The sequence below is a fragment of the Barbus barbus genome (assembly GCF_936440315.1).
Source record: "Barbus barbus genome assembly, chromosome: 38".
NCBI classification, from domain to species: domain Eukaryota; kingdom Metazoa; phylum Chordata; class Actinopteri; order Cypriniformes; family Cyprinidae; genus Barbus; species Barbus barbus.
In genome coordinates this window covers 17342419-17363535 of record NC_136716.1, presented here as the reverse complement: position 1 = coordinate 17363535, position 21117 = coordinate 17342419, and the positions used below count along the sequence as shown (strand labels likewise).

Sequence of the window (21117 nt, the reverse complement as noted above, 5' to 3'; positions counted from 1 at the left end):
TGAGGACAGCAGCCCATACAGCTCCTCTATAAAGGATCATATTTTACTAGGAATGTGATAAATCATTACAATATGGAGTTTAACTACTCAGTAGTTGAAATTCAAAATAATTTTTAATGCATAGGGAAGAGTGGGTTGAGTATTTCCAATTATTAGAAATGATAAGAGACCAGTATCCTTCCAACCTGACGAGGGTTGTGAGAGAAAGGGAAGTTGTTAGAGAGAACAGCAGGGGTTGCAGAGTCTTCATCCAGTTCTCAGTCAAGCTCAAGATACTAAGAGTAGACTGAGAAGCAATGGCCAGAATGAAGTTTGTTGACAGCTGACTGACAATTCCAGAGACCCAGAGAAAATGTCATAGGTGCAGCAGAAGAAGTGCAGATAGGACACAGTTTAGTAAGATTGCGTTGCCATCTGTGTGTGATGTTAGAGCATTGTTGAGAGAGAACAAAAATGTATTGGAAACATACTACCGCCTACCTTATTCTATACCTGAGAGGTAAGGAAAAATACACTTACTTGAGATGATATTTTTTATATCTCTGAAATAAATTATTGTATTCTTGAAAACCATCTTTTATTGTACTATTGAATAAAATATTATTTAGCTGGTGTGTGGTGGGCGTTCTGACGCAATATGGCTGCTGTTGCATCATCCAGGTGGATGCTGCACATTGTGGTAGTTGAGACTGAGATTCCCCCTTCCATGTAAAGCGCTTTGAGTACCCAGAAAAGCGCTATATAAATGTAACAAATTAATAATTCTTGAGCACAAAAACATAGGGATAGACATCACCTTTTCTGTGTTACCGTGTTTGGTTCAGGAGATATGACACAAAATACATCATTTGGTTATGGCGGAAAGAAAAATGGTCGCCATGGCAACCATGAGGTGTTTTTGCTATGGCTCCATTTCTGAAAATGTTTAGGGCCGTAAGCTGTACAAGTGTACCAAATTTCATGCTTTTATGAAAAAGTGAACATATCGCCTCAAGTTTTGCACATATCACCTGGACTATAATAACTTGGATCAGTATTCTAAAGTGAAAAGCATGCTAACTTCCTAATATTGACTGATGTCATTGTAAGCTTTTGAGGTATATGTAAGGCTTTAGATGGCATGACTCAAGTGTTACATCATCCTTCTAAAGGAATTACTAATTATTTGGATCAGTATTCTAAAGTGAAGATCATGGTAACCCACTAGTAATGACTCAAGTGTTACCAAATCTAGAAAAAGGAATTATTATCCGGAACCTTACAAAACCCCCAATTACTTACAATGATTTTAGTATACTAGAGAATTATCATGTTATTCACTTTAGAATACTAATAAAAACAATTAGTAATTCCTTATGAAGACTTTAGTAATATTTGAGTCATTAAAGTCGGTTACCATGACCTTCACTTTAGAATTAATTATACATTATGCATTATTCATAATAATTATGGACGGTATACATTAGTTCTTAATTCTAAGGGAGGTATGAAAAAATAGTAGTTGCTATATTCGACTAAGCTCTATTACTTACTAACAGTGCTGGGAAGTCTACTTTGGAAATGTAATAGGTTACAGATTACAAGTTACCCTATCTAAAATGTAGTAACTATTTCAATGACTTTATTAAGGTAATGTAACTGATTACTTTTTGATTACTTTTCCAATTTTCTAATGTTTTCAACTGATTACTTTCACTTTCACAATCCTTTATCCCTTGAATTAAAATGATAATAATTAAATTTTAAAGCACAGCTACCACAAAATCAGATTTACTTTGAGATCATTCTGAGGTTAAATACTGATTTAAAACCATAACAAGAAATAGTTTAGTAGCTATGATACTGTTTTTAAAATCAAATCTTTGCATAGCTATGACAGGAAAAACTGGCATCTAAAAATGGCTTGAAAAAAAAGTTAATCTTAAAAAAAAATAGTATATACATAAACCCAAATAGAAAATAAAACAGTTATCGAATAAGCATGTGTCCTATTCTATGTTCTGAACTCCTGATGTCTCATATATTAGAGCAGTCAATGCAATTTATGAAAGAAATCAATTAAATCTGTATGCATTAAATCAGATGTAACCCCCTTTGTAATCATTAATGTTTTGATGAGTAACTGTAATTTAATTACACATTTTTCTCAGTAACTATAACAGATTACAGTTACATTTATTTTGTAATTAAATTACATAATTAAGTTACATGAAACTAGTTACTTCCCAACACTGCTTACTAATTCATTAATCAGAGTTTCTTGTTAGTTACTAGTAGTTACTGAAGTGTTAATATTGCAGTACTCATTTGTTCCTGTGTAGTTATTCATTAATGATGGAACCGTACTCTAAAGTGTTACCATTTGGGAAAATAATGCACTTTAAGGACTGCTGTCTGATATCAAACCAAACAAATCAATGAAAGTCAGATACGTGCTGAATGTTAGTGTCACGAATCTGGTCCATGCTCTCCCGGTTAACCACCACCAGAGGTCACCCGTTCACCACATTGACTTTCACTCACAACACACTGGACTCCATTTCCCACAATGCATTGCACAGATCACAGCTGTCACCATTCACACATCACACACACCTGATGCTCATTTCACAATCACTCACTCTCTATTTAAGCCTGGGACTTGCTCTTGCTCAGGGCCGAGTATTTGTCTGCATTTAGTGCTCTCCTAGCGCTAGCTGCTTTACCGTGCCTTCCGTGTGTCTGTTCAGTTTCTGTAATTGTTTGCATTTATCACTCCCCAAGCGATAGCAACTTTACAGAGCCAGAGCCATAGTCATATTCATAGTCCTAGTCTTAGTCTTGCCTTGTTTTCCTGCCGTGTCTGACCCTGCCCGTGTTTACTGGATTTACCCTTAGCCTCTGCCGTTTGGACTCTGTTCGCTCCCCGTTTGGATTTATTGCTCTCGTCTCTGGATTATCTCTCTGCCTTGCCCCTTTGGATACTGTTCGTTGATCGTCGACCCACGCTTGCTCCACGGACTGCTTTGTCTTGCCCTTGCTATACCTGTTTGCCACTATCTGACCCTGCCTGTTTACTGACCATGTTTCACAATAAAGCTTTGCAAATGGATCCGCACGTCTCACGTCTCGTCAGCCCCGTAACAGTTAGCATACATATTCTCTCTCTCTCTCTCTCTATATATATATATATATATATATATCCGGATAGGGGTGGGAAGATATATATATATATATCTTCCCACCCCTATCCGGAATGCTAAATCCCTGACAATCTTCAAGCGACAGCTGAAAACTCATCTCTTTCAACACTATTTGATTTCATCTTAAAAAAACAACTTGTCTTTCTCTTTATTTATTCCTTTCCATTTTAGCTTGTACTTGTTTGGAACAATGCCTGCAACTTGGTATTATGAGCACTTCCTGTGTCATATATATATATATATATATATATATATATATACACACACACACAATAATTGAGAATATCTATATTTACTCGGAAGTGACACTCTTGGGTTTATGGTTGACAAGTTGGGACAACACCTTTTTACACACAGAGACTGCTAAGTCAATTTAACTGGCAATGCTTTAGCTAGTTTTCCATCAAATAATTTTTCATCTGAATTTTTAGCTGATGCAAATGCCATGTATCGATGCAACTTCTCAAGTGTTGATGACTCAACGATGATTTAAAATCAAGACTTCAACAATTGTACCTGGTGAACACCAAAAAGTTGCTATTAAAATCAATATAATCTGTGCACTTTCAAACTGAGTTTAAATTTAAGTTAAGAAAAAGAATATAACATCCACACACAGTATGTGAAACAATTAGGGATACCAATTTCAATTATTATCGAAACCCCAGATCGTCTTTTGCCTTTTCTTTAGAATCAGTGTCTATGAAAATGAAAGTATTTTTTTTCCCAATAAACCCCTCCACCAGAAAACAAGACAAAAACATCGAAAACTTCCAGCATAAGAATGTCTGAGTAACTGCATATAAGGTTTTGGCCGTTTTCTGTTAAATCACGACTTTTACAAGAACCAGCAGTTCAAACAAAGAGGGGGAGTAGAGTGTGAAACTGAGGTGCAAAAGAGACGTAGGCATTACTTGCGACCTTCCTTTCCAAGAATCCCCATTTCACTTCAACACAGGTTACTTTCAGTTCACCTGTATTGTATTCAGCATCAGTTTAAGAGAACACTTTAGACCACTTCTGTGAGAGAGAATACTTTTTGACCACTTCTGTGAGACTATGATCTGGAGGCTTGCCAATAGCTATACTGCCCTCTACTGGCAAACATCCATGGCCCACTGATCCAAAGGAAACTAGCCATGCAACTGCAGCAAATAACATAGCAGCAAATTTAATCAAATGGATTTACAAAGCAATAACTTAAAAGTTAATATGCACAGCTGTAAGCTTTAAATCAATGAAACAGACACTTACTGTTCATCTCCAACTTTCTTTATCCACTCCACATCACACTGTCCACATGTGGAATTCACATCCTGTGCAAAAGAGCAACATGTTAGGCTTCATACATTTTGTATATAATTTATATGCAATCAGAATTATATGTGAACTTACAAAAGTTTGGATAATTTTAATGTTTTTTTTTTTTTTTTAAGGTCTAAAGGTTGCATTTATTTGACCAAAAATTAAGTAAAGCCACTATTATGAAATTTAATTTCATATTATGTTTTACAATTTAAAATAATTATTTGAATATATTTTAAATCGTAAATTTATTCACGTGATGGAAAACTGTCGGTTACAGTATATATCAGAGTCTAAGAGACCTGACTTCAGGCAAAAATCAATTTTGACAATGTGTAGTTCCTATTTGAGTCTTTAAGCATGTGTGTGTTTATTACTGACCCTCTGTCTCTGGTTGCTTTGAAATTCTCTCAGTTCTTCCCGTAACCTCTCACATTCTCCTTTTAGTTCCTCTTCCCTCTGACACGCCCCCTGAGCCTCGTGCCTTGCCCCCTCTAGTTCTGCCTCCAGACGCTGCAGTTTGAGGTCAGAGAGGGTGTCCAGACTTCGGGAGCTCTGTAGGGTCATGGGGCAGTCTAGCACTAGAGAGATACGACAGTTATTATGACCAGACAAGTCCAACACATTGCGTCAATTAATAAAAATCAATGTTCGTCCAGGCAGCTAGGATAGCAGAATTACACATTAAAAGGCTAAAATTAACTCCCTACCTTTTCAAAGTTTAAGTGGAGTTTTAAGTGGAGACAGAAATAAATTGACTATAATGTTAGGTTTCCTTAAACATCTTGTCCTATGAGGCTGCAGACAAATTGTCCGACAGCATGTCTTTGAAGCAACAGATCTGATCTCATCTGTCCCTCAAAACAGACCAACAAATACCTCATTTGTATTTCTTTATGTTACGCAATGGGAAATTCTCTCCTTCATCAGACGCCAACTTACACATTTCTGGACAGGAGGTTTGGTGGCCGCCTCAGGGCCAACATTGTTAACAGGGCTGAAGTCCAACCTAAAGTCCCCCTACACACGTCCTTTACTCCATGTAGCTTTGAAACCTTGAAGATGGAGAATGCAAGACTGAACTCTTTCCTGTCAGAGCATCCTGCTCCTCACCCCCGGCGTGGGCATGATGATTCAGCGGCTCATAGAAAAGCCGTCCTTGAGCCAGCAGCTATTGTGACAGTTCAGCAATAAGCAAGCTGAAAACACACACCCCTGCACGCCTACATCTCGCACCAAAACCGCAGTGAAATGATTTTTATTCTTTTTTTTCATATTTGCATGTAATATTTGTATTCATGAGCACACACAAAATTTACATCATTCTTGTATTATTTTCTGACAGGGTTACAGAACATCTCTTTTGCGTAATTTACATAAATACATAATTTGATGAAGTTCTCTGGGATTATTTGACTTCTGTTGAGTGCCTTCGAGTTTGACTGAAACGTTTTAGATCCCGGGAAGGGGTCACAGGAGAAAAGGTGTGACCTTCTTCTCGCAAATATGCTTTCCATTTAGTTACATAGTTTCTTTGGTGAGAGTCTTTTCTGAGCCTCAGGGACAGTGAAAGGAAAGAGAGAAAGGAAGTGGGAAATGGGGTAAAATGAAAGAGATGCAACACAACACTGTCATTGGGGGAAAAAACAAAGAGGACCAAAAGGACAAGAGGGCAGACGATTGGCCCTGTTTGAAGTCCTTCATAGGAGAGGTGCTCTTTGAAAAAACAAAATTAGGCTAGATTGAAAACTGGATAGAAAATGTGGTGCATATATAATGAAACAGGACACTTCAAAGACCCCAATACACAATCTGTTGTTGAAGTGGAATACAAATGAAGGAGGAACATAAAATTATGAATAATGAATGGGATAATAAACAACCTGATGTATGTTTTACATAGATATATATATTTGTGTGTGGCGATATGTTACAGTTATGGACTTTTGTTTGTGTTCTAGTCCTCCTGCCTTAGTCTTCTTAGTAATCTTAGTTGCCCTGATTAGTTAATTAGCTCCACACCTGTTTCTGTTTCTCCATGATTGTGTTCAGTATATAAAGCCTGTGTTCTCCATTGTTCCTTTGTCTGCTATCGTTTTGAATTTGTGTTTGGTTGTGCCCTGCTAAGTCTGTGGTTAATTAAAAGAACTCTTTATTATACTCTTTCGTTGTGCGTTTTGCTGTACATAACAGACACGTAACAGAATAGCAGACCCTCAAAGTTGAGTATATTTAGCTGCGTTTTTCTTTAGTTTTTTGTTTCTTTCATTCCTCTCGCACTATGGACCTGCCTGCAGTCCAGCTGATTTGCCTGGAGCAGCAGGACAGTCTGCTGGAAGACCACACAGGAACTTTATTGATCTGGCATGCCTTACTCACTTCCCGGACCGCTCGCTTTTTGTTTTCTACATCACCAGCCTGAGCAAGCGGTGTAAGGCACGCCTGCCAGTGGACGGTCCAAAGGAGAATTTTGCCGCTTGTTTGGAGTGGGTGCTGGAGAATAATGGACTGTTTTTCTCTGTCTGCCCTCCCTAGGACAACTCCAGCCCCGATCCAGAGCCCAGTCAGCCCTCACCATCTCGCAGCACGGAGTGTTCGCCAGAGCCCACTGCAACCGCAGAGCCCGACCCGGCCGTGATTAAACAGCCAACACCATTTAAAGTGACGGAGCCTCTCATCGCCCGGAGCCAGGACTCAAGAACGCGACAGACCAGGTGTGTGAGCCAGCAACACCGTGCGTCGTGGGAATAATTGTGGAGATCAAGGGAATGGAGGATAACCCTGCCCACACTCCCACCACTGAGGGTGAGCTGTTACTGGACTCTGAACTATTGGACTGTTTGAGTGAGGAGGAATTCTGGCTTCCCCCGCCGGTTCCGTCCAGCTCTCCAGTGCCCCTGCCAGTTCCGTCCAGTACTCCTTCCTCAGCCAGCTCCTCGATGGAAAATCTCAAGGAGGTTCCCTCCCACTCCCTCCTCTGTATCAGCCAACCTGTCCATCAGCCCTGTCTCGGCTGCCTCAGGAAAGCCCCTCAGCTCACCCTCAGTATGCCATGTCCAGTGGGTCGGTTGCGCTTCTGGACTTCCTACCACCAGCTACCTCGGGGTTGGAGGATCCCCAGTCTCCGCCTCCAACCTTCGAGACCCGGACTCCACCTAGGCCCTCCGGATCCTCTGTGTCACCCAGGCTCTGCGGCTGCTCTGCTCCTACCTGGGCTCCTACTCCACTGGCATCATCTCTGTCAGTCGGCCCACTGGTGTTGGCGGTCCCATCTCACCCATGGCTCCTCCCGCTGTCGACTCCACCATGGGCCGCCATCCTGGCTGGCCTCTGGATTGCCACCTGGCTCCTCCTGCTCCGGGCTCCTCCCACCCTCCACTCCCCCATGCCATGGACTTATTTTTTTGGACTTTCTGCCCTTTTTTCTTTTTGCTTGCCCATCATCTGCTCCATGCCCTCCCTCTGTTGGACTGTTGTCGGCGTGAGGACGCGCCGTTCCGGGAGGGGGCGATATGTTACAGTTATGGACTTTTGTTTGTGTTCTAGTCCTCCTGCCTTAAGTCTTCCTTTTGACCTAGCAACTAATCTTAGTTGCCCTGATTAGTTAATTAGCTCCACACCTGTTTCTGTTTCTCCATGATTGTTTAGTGTATATAAAGCCTGTGTTCCCCATTGTTCCTTTTGTCTGCTATCGTTTTGGATTTGTGTTTGGTTGTGTCCTGCTCAGTCTGTGGTTAATTAAAAGAACTCTTTATTATATGGTTTCGTTGTGTTTTACTGTACACACCAGACACATAACACTATCTCATTTGGTGTTGCGGATGATTTTCTTTCTTCCCAAACATGCTAGTTAATGTTATTAGACTAAAACTTACTGACTTTGCTCATAAAGGATAAACTCGTTTTCCCCAATTTGTCACTTGTGGCGTTTCCAATTAAAACTGAGTAAAACATTGATATACACTTTACAGTAAGGTGAACAGGGATTGAAATTAACTTTTTCACTCACCAGCCAATTTGGCTACTAAATTTAAGTTACCGGCCATTCATAAATTCTACTAGCCAAAAAAAAGACCCAACATAAATAAACCAACAGCCGAGGCTGTCTACACTGGAAGTGACAAAGCAACCGTTGCAAATGATTTTGTGTCAGTACTAGGGGTGTGCAATACTAACAAAAAAATAATCTCAACATTTTCTGGGATTTTATCGATAAAGTTAATTAGATGATATTTTGCGGACTGGTATCTTAAGGACTGCCGTGGACAGCTGGCTCCTAAAGTTTTTGATATTCTTCATATTCTGTGGTCCGAGGGACATGGAATGCTTTAACCTGCCGTTACAAATGCATAAATAATGTTTTGATATTTTAAACATGAAATGTTGAATACTGATATTTGAAATTATTAAAAAAAATGAAAAGATACTGTAAATGTGAAATTAAAATCACCAGTAGGTGGCATCAAGTCACTGTTATTAAGTGAGTCATTTCGATTGAACCGAATCATTTAAACGATTGATTGATTCATTCAGGAACAAAACACCATCATGTTGCTCAGAGACATTTGGAATATTTTTTGTTGTCGAAATAGCACAAAAACAGGAAATATGGTGGATACAACGTAAGTCTCTTGATATTAACTTATTGTTTATTGAACTGTTGAATAAAATCAATATCACATTTGTAACCATGCTGATTTTTAGAAAAACGGCACTCTTCGTGTGATATTGATTAACTATATGAATTGATATAAATATATACATTTTCTGCCCCCTTATATTGAATTATGATCTTTCTTAATGCATGTTAATAGACTGAATCACGCAGTGAAAGAACGCACTCTAAATGCGCGCGCGCACTAAGCTAGTCTAACCAGACTTCATCACATGCGCGTATGAGTGCACTCTGACTCTGTAGGCGTTTAGTTTGGTTTTTGCAATATACTCGATACTGTCATGATGTCTCACGAGTTCAGTATTTGCTTGCATGAACTTCCCCAAGACATTAATGAGTGAACATAACTTACGAAAAGTAACACGCCAAATTGGCTAGTGATTTGACAACGTTACCCCCCATAGCTGATTTTTACCCGCATTTGGCGGGTGTTCATTTCAAACCCTGAAGGTAAAGTATAATTCACTTGCTTCAATTATATTGAAAATGCTTTGCACTGGTAGGCTACATCCAAAGAAAAAGGCTATTTTAAATCTGGGGCATACACTCTGAGATTTTTGAATCGCTTTCTAAGTCATACTTTTTTTTTTTTTTTTACATTGGGCCAAATTTCAGTTTTGTGCATCGTTTGCAGGGCAGTGTAACCTCACCCAACCGGCAATCGGATAGTCGGATAAATTTCTGACATGTCCCATATATTGACTTCACATGTACAGTATAGTGTGAACAGTCAAGTTGCAGCTTGTCGATCAGATTGCATGCAATTTACTTTTACAGTGAGAGTTGGTATTTAATTAGAGGATAAATTAAAAGTTTTAAGTTTTTAAATAGGTTGTTGTTTCAACTCAAAACTATTTTTTTTTAATAAGTCTGAACAGAAAAATGGAAATATTTACAAACCTAATCCAAATCATATCCATATGTGATACGTGATTTTTGTGTGTGTTTGTTTCATCTCAGTCTGAACAGACTTCAGATAGTTTCTGTCGTTCAGGATGTAAAACAACTGTAAGATCTTACAAAGTGCAATATTGTCTGAATGCACTCACTTTTGTTTCACTCTGTCCTTGTACAGTGACTAATGTGACAATTACTGTGGAGTGAATGAGTCAGCGTGGTGGTTTTAGGCACACATCAACAGGTTCTAGGCCACTGAGTGATTTATAAATGAACACCTGGATGCATACATTACAGACAAAACAAGACTTACTATGCGAGTCAGGGCTGTGTAGTTGCAGATACTGCATGTCTTTATTGTGTAGCTGTGTGTTGAGTTTGTGTAGTGAGCTCTCCCTTTGCCTCAGAGCTGCCTCTAAACTGTGGATCCGCTCAACATGTTTCTCCACCAGAGACGCCTGAGCCCAGAAAAGAGCAAGAGAAGAAAAAGACAAGAAGAGAGGGAAAGGGAAAGAGATGGGCACAAAAGTAAAAGATTATAAAAGATTAAAAATAAAACATCAAGAGAAAGTACAGAGAGTAAGGCAGTCGATGAGGGACTGATCAAAAGATATACAAGGGCAAAGAGGCCATTACTTCACCATGCAGATTCTTCCGGCATTCGCGTCCATGAGGAATTTTTGTCAGCAATAAAAGATGAGAACATGTAGATGTAACAGCTGATAGCTGGCTGAGTGTTTCAGAGAGGCGAACGGCACAAATGCTCAAACGCTTGCATCATGCAATTTTCAAAAACTCAATCTTTTGGTCCCAGCCAAATCCGTTCGAAGCATTTGAGACCCGTGTTTAAAACGGAGGATGCAAATGCACATATATGATTACAGATATCCAGCATCATCCACTTATATGAGTGCTTGGCTGGGTAATATAAGAGCCCAATTACATTCACACAGAGCGTACAAGATTAATCAAATGGACACCTGGTTGGATTAAAGCCTGAAGCACATGGAGAGGCTAATTATCGCAACTGCCCATCCGCTCGGCAGCCAAACTTAGCATGGATGTGGTGGAATGAATGTTTTAGGAGAGTTCTCACCATCTTGTCGAGGTCTCGCTGAAGGCTGGACTTCTCCATGTGGATTTTCTCATAGGCCTGAATGACATCTTCAAGCTGCTCCTCTCGCTCTTTGCTCTTCTGAAGCTGGAGAACACAAACACTCCTATCATTAAAAGGACTTTCCTTTGGCTTAACCCTTGTGTGGTGTTCATATTTTTGTTACTCAGCCAGTGTTTGTGGGTCTAGTGGGCCCGCTGCAGTTTTGGGTTATTGATTCAACACAATCAAAAGTGATAAGTTAAAATACTCAACAGATGTTTATTTCATCCCAATTACAAAAAATATAAACAGCATATATGGTCAAACTTTCCCCTTTACCATTGTTAGATCACATTTATGAATTAAAGTGCTACAACCTTGTGCGGGAATGGCAGGGGCAGAAACACAAAACTCACGCTTGCACTCACTCTAACAGACTCTCTCTCTCTCTCTCTCACACACACACACACACACGTTGGTTTTTGTGGTTTATGGGGACTCTCCATAGGCGTAATGGTTTTTATACTGAACAAACTGTGTGTTCTATTGCCCTACACCAACCCTACACCTAAACTTAGCCCTCACAGGAGACTTTGGGCATTATTAGATTTTCAAAAAAACACCATTTAGTATGTTTTTTAAGCCTTTTGAATTACGGGGACATAGGCAGTGTCCTCATGAACCACCTTCATATTGTAATACCTCTGTCATACCAATGTCATTATACAAATTTGTGTCCTTATAAACCACATAAACATGCACACACATACACACACACGTACATACACACATAAACACACACGTACATACACACATAAACACACACAAACATATACTAACAGCAGGCCCAGACAATAGGAAGACAGAGTGAAGGTACACAGGACCAAAAATTTCCACTCTTTTACTAGCCCCGGGTCCAATGGACCCGAACATCCTGTGTGTAATATAAATGTGTATGGGGGGTGTACAATGTAATTTGTTCTGATATATGTTCTTCACAGAAAATAAGCCAAGGCCAATGAGTCTGAGATTGAAAAAATAATTAATACATTTTATTTTGATAAAAAGTGAAAACGAGTCCCACAGACCCGAACACCATATGGATTTTATACACACCTGATGATATTTCAAAATTTTTAATATCACAGATATTTTTTTTGCATTTGTACATTTTACATTAGTGTGTATACACTCTTGAATTACAATTACAGTTGGGATGTCCTCGAGCTGTATAAAGACAAGCTGTTGTAACATTTGGTGTTAGGCAGGTGTACAATAAAAATATATTAAAATCATTCTCATTTTGTCAGTTATTTCTTGTCACATTTCTTTTTACTGGTATGTTTGTTACCATTATGGATTTGATATGTCCCTAGTAGGCCAATAATATCAGTTCTGCTGTCAGCTGTCTGGTTCTAGACACATGACCTAAATCTTATTCCTTTATTAACTTGTTTGTTGTGAAACTCCTTTCTGAAAGATCCATTTTTACAATAAATTTTATATTTACTATAAATGATTTTCAGATATTTATACATGAATGAAAAATAACATGAGAAAATCAAAGAAAAAAGAAATAAATATAAAATGATTTTTAATAAAATGTTTTTCTTTATAAACAGAACATTTGCAACAAGCTGAAAATTATAACTATGAGTTTGTATTAATGTTAATTTATTTTATTATTGACATGAATATTTATTAAATGCTGTTTTCTTTACAAAAATCTTTTGTTCACAACTTTTTTTTCTTTAAAAACTAAATTTGTTACAATCTGAAAATTATAGCTATAATTCTATTATTACTATCATTATCACACTTTTGCTGAGAAACAGTGGTATGTGATTTATGATTGGTTTATATTTGATCACATTATGCTTAATTTAGACAAAACCTCAGATAACTAAGCTGGTTACAAATCAGCAACAGTAAACCAAATATTTATGTTTACAAGAAAAAAAAAAAAAAGAATGTTACAAAATCGAAATGTAATAGTTGAGTGGCGAAAGGGCAAGTGACTGTTCTGTCAACTGGTCATATTGCATACAAGTTTCATTCTTTGACAAATTGCTTGTCTCTGGAAACCGACATGGTGTGAGAGAGAATAAAAATATTTATAGACACAGAGTGTTCTGCCTGATATATAAAAAATTTAAATAATAAAGTGAAATGTTCTTCCCAGCACTTTCATTTTAATACAGACACACATAAGCATCTACTTCAATTATAATGTACCACACCTCTCTGCATCCTTTGGCTTCACAGATAATAGTAGCTTATTTTCAGAAAATATAACTGAACAGGGTATTTACTTTCAATAGCGCTGCATTAGATCTCAGCAATAGCTTATGACTGCAAAGCTCTGGGTGTTTGAAAAAAGTGAAGAATAAAACACAAGACACAAATCGAGAAGGAAGTCAAATGAGGAGGGTGGGGAAGAATAAGGAACGTACACACAAAGTACCAAACGTCAGCAAAAGCGAGGAAGGTGTGGGAGAGAGAGAAGAACAGATGACAAAGAGAAATCTGGCTCTTAGATGGAGGGAAGGCTGCTGGGTGGCAATGGAAACACATAACAAGCATCATTAATTAATGAGATGCTTCGCCAGGCAATGAGCCGAGAGATGCAGAGAGAGAGTATGATTTTCCCATTTACACTCCATATCACAGCCAGTCGGGAGAGACGACTGAGAGCGGGCTTCATGCACGCAAAAACGAACACTCGTTCTTGGTCTAGACTACATAAAGCCTTTTGTCATGAATGACTGTGCATCTGAAGTTGTCCTTCATTACCCTGCTAATCGTATTACCTCTCTAATCTTTCCATTTTGTGACTTGTAATCCAGATTTACAACACAATACAGCCAAGTCATAATATAACAAGCGGTTGTTCGAAATTAGCAGAACATCAAATGAAATACAATCCAGAAAGAGGTGGGTGGGTGTATTTAGGTGTGTGTCCTCTCACCTCGAGGGTCAGCATGTTGACTCTCTGTTGCAGACTGCCATTCTCTGACTGAAGCAGCGCTGTGTCTTTAGGCTCAAAGGAGCAGTAGGAGTTCCGGTCATCTCCAAACTCGCTTATCATGGGGAACTGTACACACAAATGAGCAAAAAAGTGGCACAGGGGTCATCACAAGCACAAACTGCCATTACATAGACTGAGTATAATAAACATTGTGCCATTTTTGGAGCAATAAACATCATATTTACTAACAGCCTGCAATCTGGTTTAACAGGGCACTCTCTGGACTGGTTTAAAACTTTGAGTATTTAAATGAAGTCATTGTCATTCTTTTCAGCACAAATATGCCAATCTACAGGTCTACAGATTGCACATTATTAATCAAATTGAGCACAATTAAAGTTGTACAGAAAGCAGTTGGTAAACAATTTTAAGACAGATGTTTGTGAAAAATCTCTAGAAATTCTAACCTGGAAAAAATGGTGTAGGATTTCCTTTTTCACTTAGAAATTGTAATAATAATAAATTTCACAAAGAATTACAATGAAATAGCAAGTAACACATAGAATTAAACATGAAATGTTTAAGTAAATAAGAGTGTCTTCTAAAATGTACTCCAATAATCTTTTATTTACAACTTCAAAAAATAATTTCTACAGTGTAAAAGAATCGAGAAAGGCTTTATAATTGGGTATATAAATCATGATACAATGTATAGTAAAGGGCATTTTCTGCATTTTAAGAGTGGGTCAAGTTCCTGGCCTGTTACCCTCTTACATCCCTACTTTCCAGTCTATACTTTACTTTCCTATAAAAAAAATAATAAAATTAAATATAAAATTAAATGAAATGTACACTATTATTCAAAAGTTTCAGGGAACGTTTTTCTCTTTTCTTTGCAAAAATGATTGCTTTTATTTAGCAAGGATGCATTAAATTGACATAATAGACATTATAATGTTAAAGATTTATATTTCAAATAAAGGCTGTTCTTTTGAACTTTTTATTTATCAAATAATCCTAAAAAAAACAATCACATTTTCAAAAGCGACACAAATGTTTCTTGACCACCAAATCAGATTTCTGAAGAATCATGTGACACTGAAGGCTGGATTAACGACTGCTGAAAATTCAGCTTTGTCATCACAGGAATAAATTACATTCAAAAGTTACTTTAAAATGTAATAAAATCACAATATCACTGTTATTACTGTATTTAGTGAGCAAAAGCATTGGTTTTTACCCTCAAATGACCTCCAGATGGGATAGAGTTAGTGAGCAATATATGAACATATATACAGCCAGTATTAGTTATATGTTTCAGGTAATTGCCAGAATAAATGCGACTTGGTGACTAAGTAATTTGAGGGTTTTATTAGTCAGTTGATATCAAACAGTCCTTTCCATTTAAAGAGGTCTGCTCTTGTAGGCTACAAGTTTAGCTCCTACATCATCTTCTACCTCACTACTGGCATCAATAGACGCTCTGTGCTTTGATGTGCAGGATCTCATATATTTTTACTCCTACAAGCTTTAAGGGCTGTGTGCATTAGTTCCCCACATTTAGCCCTTTACTAGGCAGTGAGCCACACTGAACGCAGAACCCTGGAGGCGCTCTCTCTCGCCTTCTGCAAAAACAGCTGTTCTTCAAAGGCTAGCTGTCGATGGTGCGTATACATGCATATGTTTGGGCAGAGCCAAACCAAAAAGCTTTAAAGATATCCAATCTGGAGCATCTTCTACCTGCAGCTTCCCAGAGGCCTGGCAGCAGCCCAATCTAATTGTACTCAAAAATCACATCAAATGAACCAGCAGTTTTGTAAGTTTATTTGCATAGCGCTTTTTACAATATCTATTGTTCCATCACGTCCAACATCAATCTATATTAATATATTTCAATATTTCTAATATTGGTAGATAATTTATATGATACCAAAATATCATGCATATAGTGTTTTCATGCTCAATAATTACTGTCATTTCTGAGAACTGATTATTTTAGTGAAAAGCTACTCAATCACGTTTAAAGATTAATAGAGACGTGATCTACTTTCCTAACAATCGTGTGATCTAAACAGCATCAGGAGCATCTTGTTTTGTGTGTATAAGTGGCTTTGTGAGTTTTCATGTGAGAGCCTGACATGGTAATTATAGAGAGCATGCATACTTGTTTATGTACTGCTCGGCTCACGTGTCAGCTGGGCTATAAATAAAGCTCTTTCATACATGAAGGAGGCACAGCTCTTAATGAGTGCTGTCCAGCCACAGTATTCAGCTGGCGAACACTCACAGATCACCATTTTTCACATGGAAACAAATAAAACATTTGGCCTTTACCAGAATTAGTGGCGTTACTATTAGTGCAATAATAATTGATCGGTCTCTTATGCTGACTAAGGTTGCATTTATTAGATCAAACATACAGTAAAACAGTAATATTGTGAAATATTACCATTTTAAAGCAAGTTTTCTATTTTAATATATTAAAATATAATTTATATCTGTGATAGCAAAGCTGAACGTTCTAGTTTTCAGTGTCACATGTTTCTTGAGCACTAAATCAGCATATTACAATATTTGAATATTCTAAATGTTTAAAACAGTTGTGTTGCTTAATAGTTTTGTGGAAAACATGATACATTTCTTTTCAGGATTCTTTAATTAATAGAAAGATCATAATTTATATATATTTTTTTTGTAACAATGTAATGTCTTTGCAGTCACTTTAATGCATCTTTGCTAAATACTTAATTTCTTAAATCTTAAAATGTACTGACCCCAAATGAGATGAACGGTAGTCTGTATACATGAAAATATGAAAATATGTCTCAACTCTCAATGTGTCTTTTCTTCTAAGCAGGCTAAATTAGGATAAACAGATTAATCATATCATTAATCTCTCAGATTTATGTTTATGTCTGAGTGTCTCACTTTCTCTTAAAATGGACTTATCAGAAACGTAGTTTGACTAAAGGACATTGCATACTGAGTCTGAAATGTTCGCGTGCGTTTTTCCGTTTTTTCGTATTCCTCACCCTTCCCTATCAAAATGCATGCTATGGATGCAAGAACTCAGAAAATCGAACCTGATCCAAATTTTTTTATGACGGACGAAAATTTCAGAGGCAGTGTGTAAACGTGATTGACACAACGTGAGGTCCTATTTATTTTTAACGCGCGAAAATTTCAGACTCAGTGTGCAATGACCTTTACTCTTTTTGGGGTGCATTTCCCGAAAGCAACAATGGTCATAAGTTCCGTTGTTACCAATAGAGGTCAACCGTAGTTGGCTAATGATGCTTTTGGGAAATGCTCTCTAGATCTATTGAACTAGGGTTGCTCGACACAGGAAGTGGTTAGTTTAATTATTGCTTTATGCTCTTCTCAGTGCAATTCTCTGCTGTGTGCTAGATATCCATATTATCGCTCGCTATGTGTGTCCACTCTGCTCTACTCTAATTAAATACCTTATATAGTATGTCTGTGACCGTGTCACTGTCTCTGCATTAATTTGAAATGAGGCAGTGAGGAGCAGGAGAAAGGGTTCGGGGCTAACAAGGATGTCTACACCCCATTTTTTAATGGTATAATTATGTCATATATATATGGCACTAGCTAAAAAAAATCCTAAACTGGTATAGTAAAAACTACAGGTTAGTTTAATAGGTTGCGGCATTTGAAAATGAGTCATTTTGATATTTTAATAAGCTTAATTATGTTTAGCAGACTATTTTATCTACAAGTCTACAAGACCACATTGAAAATCTGGGATGTTTTTCATTTAAACCTGGAAATAAGGTGACAGTTTTAAACAAGGAATGTTACATAATAGTAATTTAAGATTCTGCACTATTTCTAAAGGGAAAGGGAAGTGGTGTGTGGCCAAGTATGGTGACTCGAACCCACAACCTTCAAGGTTACAAGTCCGACTCTCTAAATATTAGGCCACGATTTATAGGTCACTAATCAAAAGTTCTTCGTGCTTCCACTGAAGCCCAGATGCTTTTGTGGATCATTCTCAAATCAAGCTGGATAACATGATCATCAGGCTTTACACAAACTGGTAAAAAGTGCTGCGGTCATATAAAATAATTGCTGGTGAATTTTACAGCATTTTCGCAAAAGATCTTTAAAGGAATAGTTCACCCAAAATGAAAATTCTGTCATTGATTACTCACCCTCATGTTGTTCCAAACTCGTAAGACCTTAGTTCAGTTCATCTTCGGAACACAAATCAAGATATTTTTTATGGACCCCAATGTATAATTTAATGATTTTAGAATATGTGGCCTTCATGGATGATATACTCATAGTATAAGATAAATTAGCTATAGAGGAGACAGTGAAGAGTAGCATTATTAGACACTTTTAGTGTTTTAATCATTAAACATATTAAGACAAATTGTACAGTATAAAGGGTGTATACAAATATATTGTACTACAGTAGATGTAAAAACTTTTTTTGTTGTAAGTTGTTGAATTATTGGCGTATTGGAATACTATTTCAATATTTTTACTTAAACAGATTTAATTAAATGTGCTACGTGTCTCTCAATTTTTTTTGTTACTTTTTTATTTTTTAATTTGCTGCAATTTCTGAGTGAATAAGTAAATCCTACATCAATTTTTATTTCAGTGAACTGATCTGCCCACACTGCCGGTAGATACGCTACTGACCGCTGATATCTGTTGCAGTATCTGAAACTAAAGGATCCTTAGGGCGTTTTGTACCTTTATCTCGTAAATCTTGAGTTTTCTTTTGATGTCTGCATTTTCTCGCTCAAGGCCGGCCAGTCGAGTCTTAATGTCCTGGTAGGCGCTGATGAGGGCGAAGTGGGAGGCAGAGTACATGTCTTCTGATAAGGGAGAGTTTGACCAGCCCACCCCACAGCCATCTTCTTTCAGACCCTCATTACCTCCCAGCAAGCCCAACTGGCCCCCGAAGAGAGACTCCATGACCCCTGATCCTCAACCTGTGAGATGCAAGAGAGAAAGAGAAAGGTTGGTTATGTGAATCAAACATGTGAGCTAATCAGCTTTGGGACATGCACTCTTTCATCTTGAACATCATTTTTCACTTCTTCAATGGTTTTGTTGTCGTGCACAAGCTCCACTTCACTGCACTCAGGATAATTATTTTCTTTCGCAACTACGCTTCTTCTCATTAGTATTGACATCCACACCACTGTCTGTCTGTCCAAACCACCAAACCACACCAAACAAAAACCAAACTCCAGGGAGGTTTTCTCTTTCTAACCCACGTGTCCTTTATCGTCTCTGGACATGTTTGGCTTTTTGGTTACAATGTGGACTGACCACAGTCATTGAGACATTATAAATTATTCAGGAAGACAAAGGCTTGAGATACTTGAAAGAGCGGAGCTGCATGACCTGATTCAAGTACACGCTGTGCTGCTAAGAGAATGACATCACCGCCTAGCAACAGTCCCTGAGATCACCTGTAGAGCTGCCATTTCTTACAAGCTCTTACAGGGTCAGCAAATTTTAGGGGCAGTCGTGGCCTAGAGTTGGACTTGTAACCCAAAGGTCGTGGGTTCGAGTCTCGGGTTCGGCAGGGATTGTAGGTGGGGGAGTGAATAACCAACACTCGCTCCACCCTCAATACCACGACTGAGGTGAGACCCTTGAGCAAAATATGCAATTCCAAAATCTGCTATCAGTCTAATTTTTTATTGATACGGTACATATAAACTGTGTTCCGAAACCTAATGAGCTGCCTAGCTGTCTTCTTCTAAGGCAGCATCCTAACTCAAATGAAACCTCATAAGTGACAGATTTGGAGCGCTCTATATAGACAGTAACTCAGTGCGTCATATAAATAGTGCTCCTCACACAAACCACACAGGAGACATGACTCATTATTGATGCCAATAGTTTGCTGTTAACATGTTGCTAAGCTAACGATGCAATACTTAGCATAAGCAAATATTATATATACTTAAAATTGTAATTGGCCCATCTGTTATTAGACTGAAATATATATCTATATTTAGATCTTATATGTATATAAAAATACAAAATTGAACATTAAATCTAAAATCAGTTATTTTAAATGCTACAAGTGAATTTATGCATCACTCCATTACTTTTGAAGGTTATTTGACCATAAACACAGTAAAAACAGTAATATTGTGAAATAGTATTAAACTTTAAAATAATGGTTTTTCTATTTTATTTCTATTTTGTTTGTTTAGAAAGAATGTTGAAAGCATTCATATTTTTTGGAAACTGTGAATTGTTTGATGAATAGAAAGTGCACAAGAATAGCATTTATTTGAAATACAAATCTTTTGTGACATTATAATGTCTTTACAATCACTTTTGATCAATTTAATGCATCCTTGCTGAATAAGAATATTAATTTCGTAAAAATAAAAACAAAAAAAGGCTAAAGACTACATTTAACAGTGTTCCCAAGTTGTTAGCATATTTAATGTTTATTAACCAAGCTGTAGTCAAAATAAAACCACAGAAATGCACTTAATGCTGAAGGATATGTGCTTGTTTTGAATGCATGTTGTTGGACAGCCATGTTTGTAGAGGTGTAGCTTTATTACTCCCCTGTGTGTTACCTTCGTGCTTTTGAGTCCCCAGAGGCCACTGTTCACACCATGACGAATTGCTCCACTGCTATTACCAACACTCATTCACAACAGACAGCACTGCCTCAACAACGCAGGACACAAACATGGATAGATAATATGGAGTAAGCAGAAAAAACGTTTCGCTGTAAACTGTGTTTCGTAAGATGATATGGATATGCATGCAGCATCACGTTGGCCATCTGATACAGCACGGAGGTGTGAGGAGATTTTACTGCACACAGAATGAGTCAGATGCTCCTTACTTAGTGAGCTATTTTTGATCGCTTGCGTACCAATGCTCAAAAACGTACAAAGAAGCCTTGGACCTCTTCCTGGGTGTTCTCTCGGTTCTACTCTCTCTCTTCATCCTTCAGGGTAATCCAGAAAAACAC

At 37.8% G+C, this 21117-nt stretch overlaps 1 protein-coding gene across 1 annotated transcript in view; it reads right to left on the bottom strand.

The window, feature by feature from the left end:
* The window catches only part of LOC306858067 (TANK-binding kinase 1-binding protein 1-like), a gene marked incomplete at its 5' end in the record, with an annotated part of 36706 nt that extends 17630 nt beyond the window's left edge, over positions 1-19076 (bottom strand). Inside the window, 6 exons of the mRNA XM_079398446.1 lie at positions 4437-4498; positions 4869-5068; positions 10373-10517; positions 11156-11260; positions 14124-14249; positions 18852-19076. Of these exons, the coding sequence (XP_079254572.1) occupies positions 4437-4498; positions 4869-5068; positions 10373-10517; positions 11156-11260; positions 14124-14249; positions 18852-19076 (863 nt within the window). The remainder of the gene's footprint in view (positions 1-4436; positions 4499-4868; positions 5069-10372; positions 10518-11155; positions 11261-14123; positions 14250-18851) is intronic.
* Positions 19077-21117: the final 2041 nt, after the last annotated feature.